Source organism: Carassius gibelio, chromosome B7, assembly GCF_023724105.1.
Source record: "Carassius gibelio isolate Cgi1373 ecotype wild population from Czech Republic chromosome B7, carGib1.2-hapl.c, whole genome shotgun sequence".
NCBI classification, from domain to species: Eukaryota; Metazoa; Chordata; class Actinopteri; order Cypriniformes; family Cyprinidae; genus Carassius; species Carassius gibelio.
In genome coordinates, this window is record NC_068402.1 from 38,733,261 (window position 1) to 38,751,228 (window position 17,968).

Here is a 17,968-nt window from a genome sequence, read left to right on the forward strand (position 1 = left end):
CGGGATATTGGTTTGTTTGAACTCAGAGGAAGTGTCAGCAACATTAAAAAAGTTAACAGCTTAAGTTATTTGTGGATTTATGCGTATTGGAGACGCGAACCGCTTAAAACGATTCAGTTTGATCTGGTGAACTCTCTCACAACAGACCCGGAAGAAGACAATGATGAATAAATTCGTAGTTTTTGCTATTTTTGGAACAAAATGTATTTGCTATGCTTCAACAAATTCTAACTGACCCTCTGATGTCACATGGACTACTTTGATAATGTTTTTCTTACCTTTCTGGACATGGACAGTATACCGTACACACAGCTTCAATGGGGGGACTGAGAGCTCTCGGACTAAATATAAAATATCTTAAAAAGTGTCCCAAAGATAAATGGAGGTCTTACGGGTTTGGAACCACATGAGGGTGAGTTATAAATAATATAATTATGATTTTTCGATTAACTAACCCCTTTAAAATATTCTAAAACTATAAACTATCCAGAGCCTGACACTGGCTACGTTTACATGCACACTTTTTGGTTTAATCGGACTGAATTCAATATGATTGATGAATCTGAAGCCGCATTTCCACTGCACACGACATTCGGACCCAACTGTCGCACTGATTTTTGGACGATTTCCCTCCTTCCGACAATCCTAGCTATGTCCCGACTATCTTGATGGTTCTACAAATTATTTTATCAGATTTTGCCTTGGTGTGGGGTGTGTTAAGAGTGTCCGAACCTGATCGGAAGAACGTTGTAGCCGCCCCTATCGCGAATCATAAATATTATACAGGTTTAATATTTACGATCAGACATCCTGATGTAGTGGGGGGAACCCCAAGGAGAAACAAGCGCATGCTCTCGAGATTATCACCTGAAACGAAACAATATCAAATCAGAAAGCGAGATGATGGAAAAAAGAAGCAGCCATGACACAGCAGAAAGTGAAATTGATGTGGACAGCAGAGATTGAGGATCAGCTTGTTGATTTGTGGCAACAGCATGAATGTTTATACAAGAATATACATGAATGTTTATTTTACAAGATTTCCTGTGTTCACAGTCGAGACTCTGGTTGAAAATCTGTTTGTGTGGTGTGTGCCATGATATGACAAAGACAGCATAGGAGCAAAATGGTTAAATCTAGGATTTTTTATCCTCATGTTTGTGGTCTATCACATTTTGAGAATTTTACACATTTTGAAAATCTACCTAGCCTTATGTCCAAATGACTACAGCCTCATTGACTCCCTCTGCCAATGCATTGATGAAATTAATAGTTGGATGTGCCAGAACTTTCATCAGTTAAACAAGGAAAAAACTGAAGTCATTGCATTTGGAAACAAAGATGAAGTGTTCAAGGTGAATGCATACCTTGACTCTAGGGGTCAAACAAGTAAAAATCAAGTCAGGAATCTTGGTGTGATTCTGGAGACAGACCTTAGTTTCAGTAGTCATGTCAAAGCAGTATCTAAATCAGCATACTATCATTTAAAAAACATTGCAAGAATTAGATGTTTTGTTTCAAGTCAAGACTTGGAGAAACTAGTTCAAGCCTTTATTAACAGCAGGGTGGACTATTGTAATGGGCTCCTCACTGGCCTTCCCAAAAAGACCATTAGACAGCTGCAGCTCATCCAGAATGCTGCTGCCAGGATTCTGACTAGAACCAGAAAATCTGAGCATATCACACCAGTCCTCAGGTCCTTACACTGGCTTCTAGTTACATTTAGGATTGATTTTAAAGTACTTTTATAAGTCAATAAATGACATAGGACCAAATTATATTTCAGATATGCTCACTGAATATAAGCCTAACAGACCACTCAGATCACTAGGATCTAGTCAGTTAGAAATACCAAGGGTTCACACAAAACAAGGGGAGTCCTCCTTTAGTTACTATTTCGCTCGCAGTTGGAATCAGCTTCCAGAAGAGACCAGATGGGCTAAAACACTAGTCACATTTAAATCTAGACTTAAAACTCATCCGTTTAGCTGAGCATTTATTGAATGAGCACTGTGCAATGTACGGACTGATTGCATTATATTTTCACTGTTTTTTTTTTCTTTCTTTTTTTCCGGTTTTCGGAGAGGACGTTGGCGCATGTTTGGCTGCCACTTCTCCTGCCGTATTTTATTTGTTTATTATTTTAATTAATTTTAAACTCTTCTGAATAATTTTAAACTCTTCTGAGTCTTAACTTGATGCTGGATTTCCATATATTTACCTTTTCTGAGCCAGCGTTTTAATGTGTTTCCCCTGGTCTATCTGCTGCTGCTCACATCTGGTTGCCGTGATTCACATGTATTGTCTCTGCCTGTTGCTGCTGTCTCCGTGTGAGATCAAACGGGTCACTGGAGTTGCGTCAAGTTCAATGTTCAAAGTTCAAAGTTCAAGTTCAAGTGCAATGGCTGTGTAACAACTCTTGGATGGTATCATGTGACTTCATTTGATCACCTGGATTATTTGCGATCTGATTTTATCAGGAACCAGCGTAAAGCAGTGGACCGAACTTCTGGACTTCACCATGCTGAGGTACTCTCTCTCTGATCTGTTGTCCCTGGGACACCATGGCCGTCCAGATATCAGCGTCATACAAACTTTGCGTTCTATGCAGCTTCTCCGCCGGCCTAGTTATAATCATAGAGGCTCTCGTCAGAGTCGCTCTACTGTCGGTGCTGGAATCACAGCACTTTGGTCGAACTGCAGGCGCTCGCTGCGTCGTACTTCTGGTTGCCGTGGAATCAGCCATGGTAACCTACGCTATCCAGAGGTTCTCTCTCAAAAACCCACGGCGAATCTGTGCTGTAGCACTATGCGACTTGCTCATTTCAACACGAGGTCAATAAACAATAAAACGGCACTTATCACTGACACTATCCTTGACAGGAAAATTGATATTCTCTGTATCAGTGAAACTTGGCATAAAGACAATGATCTTAATTTGAACATGTGTGCCCCATCTGGATATAAATATACTGACGTGCCTCGAGCTTCGGGTAAGGGTGGTGGCTTGGCTGCAATATTTGTATCAAATATATCAATCGATGTTATTGATGCTCCTACCGTTTCATCATTTGAATGTCTGGTTTTTAAAGTCAAAGGTGCTGCACCTGTTCTTGTGCTGCTCATTTATCGTCCACCAAAACCTAATCCTTATTTTTTTTCTGAGTTTACTGAGTTGCTGACACTTCTTAGTCCACTCTGTCCGTCTATGGTCTTGACTGGTGATGTCAATTTCCATATTGATAATCCAAACTGTGTCAAAACTGCTACCTTTTTGGACATTTTGGATGGTTTTGACTTTAAACAGCATGTTAATTTTCCGACCCATAGGCTGGGCCATATATTGGATGTGGTATGTTCTGCTGGTGTTGGTATCCAATCTCTGGATAGTATCGACATGAGTATAAGTGACCATAGACTTATTACTTTTGACATAAATGTAACGTCTTCACGATCTATTTCTGAGCGCACTATCAAATTCCGTAACATTAAGCACATGGACTTGTTACTTTTAGGAAACCCTGTCCATGGTTTATCCCGGATTTACGTTTAATGAAAGCTGCCGGAAGACAATTAGAACGGCAGTACAAAAAATCTGGCCTGACGGTGCACAGGCTTCTTTACACTGAACAACAGTCTGCTTACCATTCTGCTTTGAATACTGCACGTAAGAGCTACTATTCAAGCATCATTGGTAACGCTGCAACAAATTCTAAATCGCTGTTTAAGACTGTTGACAATCTTCTCAAACCAACTAAGGCCGTTGTTCATTCCTCTGTTGAACAGTGTAATAAGTTTCTTCATTATTTCACTGGTAAGGTTGAGGGTATATATAGCACTTTAAATACCATCACTCCTCTTGAGCTAGTTAATATCCAGCCTTCAAACTTCCCAACTACTACCTTTTCAAACTTTGAAATGGTCGGAAATGATTTTATTATAAGTAGAGTGAAGTCCATGAACTCTACAACCAGTATTTTAGATCCGGTTCCCTGCTCGGTCATCATGAACTGCCTTTTATCAATCTTCCCTTTTATGACTTCAATTGTGAACTTTTCATTGACTTCTGGAATTGTTCCTCCAGAACTAAAAATAGCTGCCATTACACCAGTCCCTAAAAAGACTGGTTGTGATGTATCTGATTTATCCAATTACAGGCCAATTTCTAACCTCCCATTCTTGGTTAAGGTTCTTGAGCGTGTTGTGGCTGTTCAGTTAAATAATCACCTAGCTCTAAATAGTCTCTTTGAACCTTTTCAATCTGGGTTCAGAAGAGGGCATAGTACTGAAACCGCTTTCATAGTACTGAAACCGCCTTAACAGGCAGGAAAATTGGTTGGGGCTTTCTGGAGCTGTCCTCAATTGGTTTCGGTCTTATTTAACAAATCATGCCCAGTTTGTTGACTTGGGTAACTACAAATCAGATACCATGCCTGTTCGACAGGGAGTTCCTCAGGGTTAAGTATTGGGTCCAATATTATTTAATATTTATATGCTTCCACTTGGGCAGATCATTAGGAAACATGGTCTTGGGTATCACTGCTATGCGGATGATACCCAGATTTACATCACCACTAGTCCTGATGTCCATTGCTCATTAATAGCTTTGCGTGGTTGTTTAGCAGAGCTCAGTATCTGGATGCATAACAACTTCCTGAAGCTGAATGGCTCCAAAACTGAACTGATGCAGATTGGTACAGTGGCAGCTACTCGTAAGGGCGAGCAGATCAGTTTGATTGTTGATTCCTGTACGGTAATCCCCATTTCACAGGTGCGAAATCTTGGTGTCATTTTTGATCCACAATTATCATTTGAAGCACACATAAAACACATCTCTAAAACTGCATTTTTCCACCTGAGAAACATAGCTCGACTTAGACCTTTTCTCTCTGTTGCAGACACAGAAAGGCTTATACATGCCTTCATAACAACTAGGTTAGATTATTGTAATGCCTTGTTCTCTGGCCTTCCAGCTAAATCGTTGAGCAAGCTTCAGTATATACAAAATTCTGCCGCTCGTGTGCTCACTTGTACTTCTCCTCGTGAACACATTACACCGGTTCTTTCACAATTACACTGGCTTCCCGTAAATGCGAGAATTGATTTTAAAATTCTTATTTTAACATACAAGGCACTTCATGGGACTGCACCTGAGTATCTTTGTGAACTCATCAGTCCTTATATTCCATCACGCTCTCTTCGCTCTTCTAACTCTCTTTCACTTCACCAGCCATCATGTAAGCTAAAGACCATGGGGGAAAGAGCCTTATCATATAAAGCCCCTAAGCTATGGAATGTACTTCCTCTGCACGTCAGAAATGCACCAACGTTGGGTGATTTTAAAAAGTTGATTAAGTCACATTTATTCAAGACTGTCTTTCTTTAATGAATTGTTGTATTGCTTTTGGTGTTTTGTTTTATTTTATTTATTACTTTTTTTACTGTAGCACTTTGGGTTTAAGAAAACCGCATTACAAATAAAATGTATTATTAAAAAAATGTATTATTATTTTATTTTATGTGAAATCATTTTCTAACTGTTTTAAATTCATTTTAAATAAGTCAATTTTTTTATAATTTTAAAAGTTTTAAAATTGCTTGTTTTATTCTTGTTACTTTCTTTTATGTAAAGCACTTTGAATTACCATTGTGTACGAAATGTGCTATATAAATAAACTTGCCTTGCCTTGCCTTGCCTTGCCTTGCCTTTCCTTGGTGTGTACCCAGCATTAGCCGCCTTTCCACTCTATCCGACAAGCGTCAGACCGGAAGTCATCCATTTCAAAAGGAAAGTACTGCGGGAGCTGTGTGGAGTTCCGATGATATGCGTATGCAGAAATTTACAATCGATTTGAGCTTCGGATGTGTTCAAATATTTGAACTTCTGCGACTAGACCATATTCGACTGCCCGACCGAAAGTGATGTATTCTAACCAAAACTATCACTGCAAAGGTCAAAATTACTTATATTTGGTTTACAACATTATTCTTTAAACACTATTTCTGTGAAATTGTGCTTTAGAATAGTTATGGCAGAAATAATTATTTTATAATTCTAAAATCGTATAATTCTAAAATTTATTTAAATTGATTAGCCCCATAAACCCCACTGTTTTTATTTTGGGGAGTCATTTGATTTGTGACGATGCATTCACACATTAATTATATTCATTAAAATGATTTCTTTACCATGGTGAATATGCAGAGTAGGTGCACAATCAGTTTGAAAGTTCTGCGCAACTGCCACTAGAGGGAGAATGATTGTAGCGTTTACGTGAATGCTAAATAAAGTGATGTGCGTTGATGTGCGCGTTTATGTCGCAAGCTTCAAATCGGAATTGTTTTTTTTATTTTATTTTTATTTTTATTTTTGCTGCGCACGCTGCTCAAATAGTGAACATGAAAAGTGAAAGTGACATATAGATAACATTGAGTTTCTCACTGTTTGCACATAATAACCACTCTCCTACATGGTTTCTTTATTTCTTTTTAAAAGCAGAATTATTATATAAACCTTTATGGATAAATAAACATATAAACCGCTGTGCTGTGCTGCTCATATTTATCATGAAGAAAAAAAAAGCCCCTCCCCGTGCCTGTGGATGAGTATACAAAACATGGCGGTCCTGCTCCACTTCACAGTTGCTGAGTGAAATTAGAGTTTTATAATGACAGGACATGCTTTTATTATTATTATTATTTTTTTTTTTTTTGGAATATGCATTAGATAACAAGGACATATAAAGATTAGAACAAATAGAACATCTACTGGAATTAAATTATATCAAGTATATGTAAAGCTTCACATATATAAAACAAATATATTATTATGCAACTAATATTATGCATCAGTGGTAATACCAAAAATATTGTCATAATATTTCAGGAATCTGTCACTTTTCTTGTTTTTAATTAACCTTAGAGACTTCAGACATGTATCAATTTCAATTAAAAAATTAGGAAAAGTAGCTGGCGATTTAGATATTTTTTTGCTTGTGAATAAAAAACTTCCCAAACAAAACAAATAAATAAATAAATAAATAACAATATAATAAATTTAAGTGCTAGCTTTACCTTCTTTATAGTAACAGATTATATCCTATAATTGAAAGGATTTGGAAGAATCAAGGTGCCAATATGAAGATATAACCTATTCCAGAAGTTATTAGTTTTTTTTTTTTTTTTTTTTTTTTTTTTTCACATTGGGAAAATAAGTGAATCAGTATTTCATCCTCATATCCACAAAATGAACAAGAATTGTCAACATCCATATATTTTGCAACAGTATCATTCACTGGGTATATTATAAGATCTTGAAATTAACTTTGTTTGCCTTTGGCAACATTATATTTTTTACTCTGAAAAATATGTTGAATATGTTATTACATATATTACAGAATACATTATTACATTTCTTACTAAGTCTATTTATACCATCTAAGATCAAATCAGGTTATTTGGTGACACTCTTATTAAAGGTTAGATGACATTTAACAAGTTGACTTAGACCAGAAGGAATTGCTTTAAGCACTGCATTATATTCTTTAAATGGTAAAGGGGAATTATGAACAGACATAAATTCTTCATAAGATAAAATAATACCAGATTTATCAAAAATTTAGAGAATTCCAATTATTTTTCTATTAAACCAAGAAGAGAGAATAACAGATTTATTCCTAATTCTTATATAAGAGTTGTTCCATATAAAGGTTTTATGAGGTGAAAAATTGTGGGTGTAGCATAACTTCCAAGTAAGAAGGGCCTGCTGATGAAATTTATAAAGTGCAACTGGCTCTGTCTGTAATTACATTTCAATATAAACGGAAGGCCACCAATTTTGGTAAATATATAATTCATGATTAAAAAAAAAACATATAGAATTAGGATTTGTTAAGCACTTTTTGATCCAATTTATCCGAAAGGTATTCACTGTATCACTAAAATCTTACACGTCAAGTCCACCTTTTTTTCGACAATTTGAAAGAACTGAGTTTTTTTTTTTTTTTTTTGGGCTTGTGAGGTTTGTTTTTCCATATGAAATCTAGACAAATTTTGTTATTACTTTTAGCAGTTGAGTCATTAACAAAAAGAGAAAGCAAAGGATATACAAAACGAGATAACCCTTCTGCTTTGGACAGAAGAACCCTCACATAAAGGGAAAGGTCTCTTTTTTTTGACCAGTCCAGAAAAATGCAGCTGTTGTCGAGCTGCTAAATTTTTTGTTAAATAAATACCAAGATACCTTACGTTGTGTTTTACAGAGATACCATCGATTGAAGAATCATCACTTTTCTAGAGCGTCATTATTTCACACTTGGACATATTCAGTTTCAATCAGAAGCACAAGAAAAATTGCTCAATTACATTTATAGTCTTTGTCATTTGACTCTTATCTTTCAAAAAAAGAAAGATCAGCCAACTGAGAGATTTTAATTTCTCTATCAAAGATGGATATACCTTCCAAGCTTTTTTCATGGATAATACTTAATGATAAAAGTTATGTAACTAAAATAAACAAAAAAGGGGAGATTGGACAGCCCTGTCTGACACTGCGGTTAATGAAAAATCTCTTAGAAGTGTTAAAGTTAATTAAGACAGAGCTGCTAATATTTTTATAAAACATTTCAATAATATTAACAGAAAAAGTCACCAAAACAAAATAACTTGAGAGTCTGCAAAATAAATTCATGCTCAAAGGTGTCAAAAGCTTTATAAAAATCTAAGAAAATAATTACAGCTTTAGAGTGTATCAAATCTGTATAGTCCAAAAGATCTAAAATAAGTCTTATATTGTTACAGATATGCTTATCTTTTAAAAAACCTGATTGTGTCTCTGCGATCAACTGATTAAGTTTTACCTTTTGTCTATTAGCAAAAACCAAGGCTAAAATTGTATAAACAATAGTCAGGAGTGTAATTGGAAGCCAATTATCTATTAAAAGAGTGTCCTTGTCCGGTTTGGGAACAAGGGATGTAATGCCTTGTTTCATTGATGCCGTCATTTCTTTTAATTCAATACATTCTTTGTACATAAAAAGCAATGGATGTTTGATTAACTCCCAAAAATGTATATAAAACTCAACAGTTAATCCATCACTCCCTGGAGAATTTCCTCTCTTCATTGAGTGAAGTGCTATCTGAATTTCTTCTATAGTCAAATCAGAGTCACATAAGGCTTTAAAGTCTGGATCAATAACTGGAACATGAGCTTGCACTTTCTTTATAAAATTATCGCAATTGTATTTATTAAACACAGATGTGTAAATGTTTTTTATAAAAGGCTGTGACAAAATTAGATATCAAATTAGGATCTATACAGTTGACACCATTAATATTAAGAACAGTCAGAGAATTTCATTTGCAGTTCCTCTTCTCTAAAGCGAAAAAAAATTACTAGAATTAATTTCTCCTTCTTCCAGCCATTTAGCACTGCACCTACAGTAACAAAAGCACCTTTAGCAATATCTAGATATGCTTGATTAATTTGTAGACATAATTGTCTTAATTCTAACTCCTCTTCCTGGGGTTAATTACACATCGATAAAGAATTATTTATTATTCTATTTGTTCGGTTATTTTTTTTTTTATTTTTTTTTTTATAGCTATTTGCCTAGCTCTGTATTTTAAAAAAAATCCCAATTGGCTCTGTACTCATTAATTTTATCAGAGAACATAGAGTAAATTATTGTTATTTTTTTTATATTGTCATTGAGGCTATTATCATTTAAAAGATAACCAATAACCACGTAACGTCCAACTTTCATCATTACAGCCTAATTTTAAAATGATTTGCTTGTGATCAGAAAGTGGAGCGAACGAATGAGATACACTTTTAACAAATTGCAGGGCTGATGATGAAACTAAAAATAAATCAATTCTAGATTTTATAGACATTTTACCATTTGACAAACTAAAGTCCTGTACGTCAGGATGAAAAAAATGCCAAGGATCTGTGAGGGAGAGAGAGGAACATATTGATAAAATATTATTAGAATTATGATTAATATTGAGACCTTCATTGCTTCTAGGAGGAAATCTGTCCAGTGTGTTATCTAAACATTCATTAAAGTCACCGCCTAAAATTAGAAAGGAACCTAGGTATTTACTCAGCAATTCTGTCAATTTACAATTAATTTGAGAAAATAACATTTTGTTAGCAGAGAGGGAGTTACAGCCATATAAATTGCAAATAATAAATGTTTAATTATCTTGTTTTAACGTTAATAATAATCCATCTACCTTCATTTGAAGTTATTACCTCCAGAATTTGCCCCTTAAATTTGTGCAAAAGAATTGAAACCCCAGCTGAGTGATTAGTACCATGGCTACAAAAGATTACATTTCCCCATTGATTCTTCCAGAATTTAACATCTGACTCACACGAGAGTGTTTCCTGAAGAAAAATGTAATCAGTTTCACAGTTTTTACAAAAAAAAAAAAAAAAAAAAAAAGCTTTCCTCTTTACCAAATGAGGCATACCTCTAACATTTAAGGACATAACAGAGAATGAACTAAACTTGAAATCCGTGACAAGTAAAAAAAACAAAAACTACTGAAGAAACTGTACGGAAACTTTACTTTAAAGGAAGGAATGATAAACAACCCACTGAGGTCATAGAACAAACTGAATGACTCATCTTGAACCTAGATAATCACTTCTCATGCCAAATGAACTGGCAAATTGTGCAAAAATATTAATCAATGCTACCGATAATCAAACAAGACTTAACAAGTCACGTTTAGAAATGAATATTGAAGATTGAAATATTAATAAATCAGTCTGACTGAATATGAGGAATTAATTTACCAGCGTAACCAGCTAAAATACAATAGCTGAATTACACCTCAATCCGGAAAAAAATGGAGAATACAATGCTACTACTTCACTTTGGCGAAATCCAATCTCTTTCCATCAATCACAGCAAACGATCCATGGAAAGAAGCCTTTTCCCCTTTATCTCTGGCTTTCTTGACTAAGGACTATCCTGTCCTCTGGGGATAAAGCCTCAGTGAGACCCAGCTTGTTGTCGCGGAGGAACTTACAATCTCTGGCAGCTTGCCAGACAGCATCCAGGTAACGACAAAGAGATAGGATAATAATGGATCTGTGTGTACCATCATTTCTTCACGGGCTGAGACGATGGGCGATATCCACAGCATCATCCACTCTTTCACTGATGCCAGGTACCACCTTGCCAAGGATATTGAGTGCAACACGTCGGGTTTCCTCTCCATCTTTCTCCTGCACCCCATGCAACTTCAGCGTCCACCTCCAACTGTACCGCTTGCAATCTCTTCTTTAAAAGTTGTGCTCACCTTTTTAAGATCCTGGATCTCAGCTGTTGTCACAGAGTTGTCGCCTCACTAATATGCTGATGTATGGTCGAAGACAAACTTTCAATCTGCTTTGCAGTAATGGTGGTTATCTCATCTATTGTTGAATTTTTTTGGGACATCTCATCGCGAAACTCACGAATAGCCACCAAAATTTCATAGGACGTGTCATAACGCTCATTGTGCTCGCGCTTAGACTTTTTCAAACTTGGCTTAATGGGGTTGTCAGGAAGAGGAGTAGCAAGGATATCGCAAAGTTTGGGTTGAGGGTTAAACCATTTGTTCAGTGTCTCTTCAATCTTCGATTCGTTTTTGTTCTCTGATGAAAAGGTAACGTTAGCATCCAGGGTAACTTCACATGCATTTTGAACATCCATTCTTGACTCATGCGCAGGCACTAACATGGTAGCAACTGGAGCTTGTTTATGTTTTCTTCTGCCCATAAATTTGCCTCAAAGTGAGAGATTAATTGCCAATATCTTATATTTATTCATTCATTTACAATATGTACACTATTTTGGTTGTAATTTCATCCAACCTTAAACTTTCCCAACGACACTTCAGAGGAGATATGTGAGGAGGGTCCTTCAGAGAGACAGCTGCCCTCAGATTCCCTGATGAATTTTACATTTTAATCAAGATCTGACGCTGCTTACAGAAAGAGAGGACACAACTTTAAAACCTTATGAAACACACACATGTGCTTGAAAAACAACTGCACTTTAATATGAGATTTTATTAACCCTCTTAAGCACAAATGCTATTTTGGGGATTTCCGTTTTTCATTTTCCTACCTAATTTTGAATGCCTGCCTATACTAATGCTACAGTGTAAACTCAGAAAGTTTGGTATAATTTCAAAGGAAACCCTTTGAAATTACATAAAACACTGTTGAAATTGATAAAAATCACAATATATGCTGTCTGTGTTATAATAAATAGGGAAAAAAACAAGGCAATTTTTTATTTTATTTGTGTAAACTGAAGTTTGAAATGGTATAACTCAGGCATTGAAGGGGCTGGCAACTTCAGACCAATGTCTTGTGCTTCTTCCACCTGTCAGCTATTAGAGGAAAACAAATTTCTTTCTATCCTAATCTATGCAAAAGTTATTCTATTCCAACTGAAGGAAGGAATAATACCATTTTTGTATAAAATTTTAGTCTAAATAAGTATGAAGTCATCTTTTGCACACTTGCAGTATGGAATAATGTGATATCTGTATATTATTTTACAGAAAACACTCAGAAGTTACATAAAAAGCTGCTGTTTGTGACAAATAGTATTATTTATGTTGTTTCACATATGATGAACCATCTCAATACAATGTGCTTTTTTTGTGTGTGGGTTTTCTGAACAGTCTTTGAAAGAGAATAAGTCAAATTACACAATAGCAACATGCATAAAATTATAAAAAATATCTGGTCTATCAAAATCTAAAATAGAATCCACAATCTCCAGCTTCATATCGTTTCATTTATGTCTATTCTGCATCGTGTAAAGATTGGGAGACCTCGCCTGTCTCATTCATATATAATATTTTGATTTTTTATCAGCGTGTCTGTTTGTTTCGGTTCTGATTCAGCGTAAACATGCTCCCCGAAGCTTCTACGCGAACTTCGGAGCGTCAACAAACTAATTTATGTTTATTCCCCCAGTACTGTACTGTTTACTGTACATTCACTGAGATGCGGTCGAACACTGCACAGTTATGAAAATAAACATATTAGCTTATTGCTAGCGGAGCTTCCAGGCCTCAGAATAAAGAATCAAATGTATGAAAGCGAGTAGCACGCGTATACGCTTACCAGATGCGCGTTCTGACCTCTCCACGGTGACGCTGGTAATCCATAACTTGTATTATGAATATTATTCATTTTTAATCCGGCGAATCCCTGCGTGTAGTTTTTCCTCGCGTGCTCTTTGTTCAGAAGCAGCCAAAAACTCAATTTCCCAGAGACCAGCGCTTCGTTTGCGTCATTCCGGCGGAAAGGACTGGGCAGTCGCTGTCCAGTTCCTGTCCCTCCCGCTGGTGCTGAATTCACACCTTCGATTGGAGGGAACGACTTGTGAATGGCAGCTATTAGGACAAATAGCGCTTCACAAAAGAGATCAGATGTCTATAGCAGAAGAAAGGCTTTTAGACGCATCAATATGAGTTAGAGATCTTGTCAATCATACAGCTCTTGGATCTCTTTTGCGCACTTGTACAAAACGCTTTATATCTCAGCAATGGAAGCACGCAGAAACGTAAAAATGGTCTTGTTTGAAAGAAGAGATTCTAATCTAAAAGATTATATCGAGTATATAGGTATGCGTGGCTGTTTGCGGCTGACTGAAGCGGTGCAAAATGTATAAATAATAATTTGCAATGAGGTGAGAAATTTTACATCGCGATTCTGTTGAAGATCATTCGATCTGTGATTGTCACACAATAAAATGATCTACATCATCAGATTCCTGAGAATGAGAGCTTTTCTTTTTTTGTGATATATGACTTGACTGTTTTGTGAAAAATATTTTAAATACACATTCTTATGAAAACGTATTCGCAATCGTTAGATGGAAATTTATGGGGGGGGGGATATATTTCTTAGCTTAATTTGACAACTTTATGTATCATAAAACCCCAATTAATGGTGTTCTTTGTAAAGCAAACACTCTAAGCTTTCAAATGAACCCATTTATGGGCATATACCATATAAGGAAGGATATGCAAATGAGACACAAAGATCTGGCATGCTATTTTCGGACCTGGTACTGGGTCTGCAGAGTTTAAGTGTTGCTTTTGATTAAATTACATTATAAAAAAAAACATTATTTTATCGCATATGAACAATTGAACCCTTCTCTGTTGACACACTGGACATAGATTTTATAAAAAAATTATGAAATGATGAAATTATGTTTAGTGTATCCTGACAGTGTATCCTGTAAAATACATAAATTATGCCCACTTCGGGTGTGTATTCACGGTGTCTGTGTGTGTGCACTTTGCATGAGTTAAATACAGACCGCAAATGCTGAGTGTATTGGTCAGGTTCACTTATTTATTTTTATTTTTTTTATAATTATCTGTAGGTATCAGTGGAGCAGAAGAGACTCGCGTGTACTTCAGTTCTGGTGGAGATGTACGTCTGTCCTGTAATAATGCTCTTTCTGGCTGCACATCAACTACATGGACCTATAGCAGACAGTCAGAGACAGTTGAACTGATTGCTGGAGGAATAAAGAGGACTGACACAGAGAGACACGAGAGACTGAGTCTGGGCTCTGACTGCTCTCTGAACATCAAGAAAGTCACAAAAGAAGATTGTGGACTTTACGCCTGCAGACAATATGTGAATACAACACATCATGTAGATGATCCACATGTTTATCTGCATGTTCTTCATGGTCAGTGTTTCTGTGAATATTATGATTATATGTTGAATTAAACAGTAATATTGTCATGTAATCTCTGTCTGATTTTCTGTTTCAGTGTCTTCATCATCCTCACAGTCTGAGATCAGATCAGGCCGCTCTCTGACTCTCTCCTGTCAGTTATATTATGATGATCGAGTCTCTTGTGATACTTCAGTCCGTTCAGAGGGTCTTGATCTGATCTGGGTGAATCAGGCTGGTGTGAATCTGCAGACAGACTCCAGATTTCAGATCTCATTCTCCTCAGAACAGTGTAACATCTCTCTGACTACAACACTCCTGAATGAAGATCACAACAGAGAGTGGAGATGTCAGCTTAAACACAGAGATCAACTGAAGACCTCAGCCACATATACTGTCAAGTATCCAAGTAAATGATTTATATGAACAATTAATCATCAGTCATTTAAATATGATGGTAGTCTATGAGGTATCTGAACATTCATCTTTTCCAGCTCCAAGCGAAACAAATCCACCGTCTCCAGTCACCAGCTCTAAATCAGCTTCAGCTCCTACACAAGCAGGTCCAGAATCAGCTGTTAAGATCAATGTCTACTGTGACCTGAAGACCTCACTCAGATACACTGACATGTGTTCAGATAACAACACTACATTTCTTTAACCCCGCAAACTGACACACGCTCACTTCAGTATATTATGATTAAATCCTGATTTGATCATCACAAACTATTTATCGTTAGGTCTAAGACTCCTAAATAGATATTTTACCACGTTTTTGGTAATAATTGTACTTTAAAATCTGTTAGCAGGCTCCTCCCCTTGTCATATTACAAAAAAACATTTATGAATTATAACAATTTAGGTTTGAATAGCACACTTTCATGTCTATGTTCAGAAAGTGACGTCACATTCAGCCAAGTATGGTGACCCATACTCAGAATTTGTGCTCTGCATTTAACCCATCCGAAGTGCACACACACAACAGTGAACACACACACACACACACACACACTGTGAACACACACCCGGAGCAGTGGGCAGCCATTTATGCTGCGGCGCCCGGGGAGCAGTTGGGGGTTCGATGCCTTACTCAAGGACACCTAAGTCGTGGTATTGAAGGTGGAGAGACAACTGTACATGCACTCCCCCACCCACAATTCCTGCCGGCCAGAGACTCGAACTCACAACCCTTCGATTGGGAATCCGACTCTCTAACCATTAGGCCACGACTTCCCAAAGGGGGGTTAAGAGGAGGGCATTTAAGAGGTTAATCAGTTTCAGAAGAGTTTATATGTCATTGATTCAGAACAAACTGAAGGTTTATTGTCTGCAGCTCACTGTGTTTCACTCTTATATAAATGAGGTATTAATAACTTAATGTGTTTATATTGTAATCAGGGCTGTTTCTGATCAAAAGAGGTTCATCTGCAAAGTCTTACTTCCATTATCACTGAACAGAATTCAGGAGACAAGATCATCAGTGATGCCTTCAGAGATACACTGTGTCTTGTCTACACTTTAGTTACTTTAAATAGATAGCAAAATATGCCTTTGGTAAACTGCAGATTTCTGACTGTTTCTCCTTGTCCTTAACTGCCCTGTGAGCTATAGTCTTACTTTCAGTTTTTAGTAGTGTATTTATAATAATAATAACAACAACAACAACAACAACAACAACAACAATAATAATAATAATAATGTTCTGATCATTCCTCTTCTGCAGCTTCAGCTGATTCAACACTGATTCCAGTCAGCAGCTCAAACTCTGAGAAGAAATCAAGTCAAACTACAGCAGCTTCTACAGAACAAGGTACATGATCACTGACACACATCAGCAGTCGATGAACAATGAAGTCAAACAGAGCTAAGATGTATTTGATCAAATATGATGCATCAGAACTGAAATCCTCCTCCTTATACAGAGACACAGACTCCTCAAACCCCCGAGACAACAGCTACACAGAGAGGTATTTCTATATGTCTTACTCATCTCAGTGGTTTAATGTGACTCTTACAGTAGAATTGGTATTCACATAACTGATTTACTGTAGACTTTAAGAGAAGCTTATCACTGCTCTTGTTTAATTTGTAGACCTCAAAGACTTGTTTTCTCTTTCACAAAAAGCAAGTCAATGTGAAAGCTAGGTCACTTTCTTCACAAAGATGAATGGAACTTTGGTTCTTTTAGTTTCAGGACGTAACTATTAATAATCTTTCTATCAGGGGTTAAAGCAAAAAATTAAATAAAAAATCCTGAGCCTGAACATTTCATATGGATTACATAATCAGAGAGTAGCCTATTTATTTTAGACACGTCAAGATTTCTGTAATATATTGGCTATATTTATTTTTAAACCCACCGACTAAAAAATTAAGACACTACCTGACCCAAAATATCACCCAAAGTTTCTACAGCTTTTTTCTTAGCTATTTCTGAATCTGGAAAAATGACTGGGGCTAACTTGTTTCTGCAGTCGGTAGAGCGATATAAATCTGTGTGATGTATGGCACGATGAATGCCTGTCACTTCTGCTGCCCAAACTTTGTCAACCTTTGGGTCATTTGGTTTATTGAAAAATGATTGCACTGGTTTTCATGTTTCTTGATGTGCTTTTTTTTCTCTGGTACTCACATGCACCATGCCGCTTCACGTAGTATTCTCCACCATGTCCCACAGAAAAACATTTCATATATAAAATGCAAAAAGCTCTCTCTGCTTCGCCATCTACAGGTCTTAACCAATATTATGTTGCATTCGCTATTAAAAGTGATTCTTCTCTTTTTCGTGACCACACTGGCCACGGGTGCTTAATCTGACCAAAAGTTTGAGTTTGAGATTGTTAACAACGTTGAGGAGAGGAGGCGTTCGTGCACCAGTCAACAGTTTGATTGACGTACGACTCAGCCTCTCGACTAACACTTTTATTGCTCTCCTCCAAACTATTGAACATAAGTTAACAGTACGCCTGTAGACGTATCCTTGTATTTATTAGGCTGGGTCTAATTAAAAAGTGAGGTGGGACAAAGGGTAAAATTGCTGTACAGTACAACATTAAACGGGACTGGTGGTTACTCTATTCGCGCCAGTTATTCACCCAATGAAGTGTAGGCCTATGCATTTCAAAATTGTGTCTAGTACTATATAAAATACAAAGGTTTAATTGGCATCTTTATTACAAACTTCCTTGACCGACCGTGACCCGAATATAATAAAAAATATTTTTGGATGACTCGTAACTGCTTTTTTTTGT

General features: G+C 36.5%; 2 protein-coding genes and 1 long non-coding RNA gene across 3 annotated transcripts in view; 2 read left to right on the forward strand and 1 right to left on the reverse strand.

Annotated features, from left to right (window-relative positions):
* LOC127961572 (uncharacterized) overlaps positions 1–15,769 on the reverse strand; it is a 464,915-nt gene extending 449,146 nt beyond the window's left edge. The window contains exon 1 of the long non-coding RNA XR_008154468.1: positions 15,319–15,769. This is a non-coding gene — a long non-coding RNA (uncharacterized LOC127961572). The remainder of the gene's footprint in view (positions 1–15,318) is intronic.
* The window catches only part of LOC127961543 (mucin-5AC-like), a 609,977-nt gene that overhangs the window by 583,359 nt on the left and 8,650 nt on the right, over positions 1–17,968 (forward strand). The window contains exons 17-18 of the mRNA XM_052560721.1: positions 16,441–16,527; positions 16,640–16,684. Coding sequence (XP_052416681.1) covers positions 16,441–16,527; positions 16,640–16,684 — 132 coding nt within the window. The remainder of the gene's footprint in view (positions 1–16,440; positions 16,528–16,639; positions 16,685–17,968) is intronic.
* Positions 1–17,968, forward strand: part of LOC127961553 (obscurin-like) — a 290,119-nt gene that overhangs the window by 267,499 nt on the left and 4,652 nt on the right. Inside the window, exon 4 of the mRNA XM_052560738.1 lies at positions 15,212–15,280. Coding sequence (XP_052416698.1) covers positions 15,212–15,280 — 69 coding nt within the window. The remainder of the gene's footprint in view (positions 1–15,211; positions 15,281–17,968) is intronic.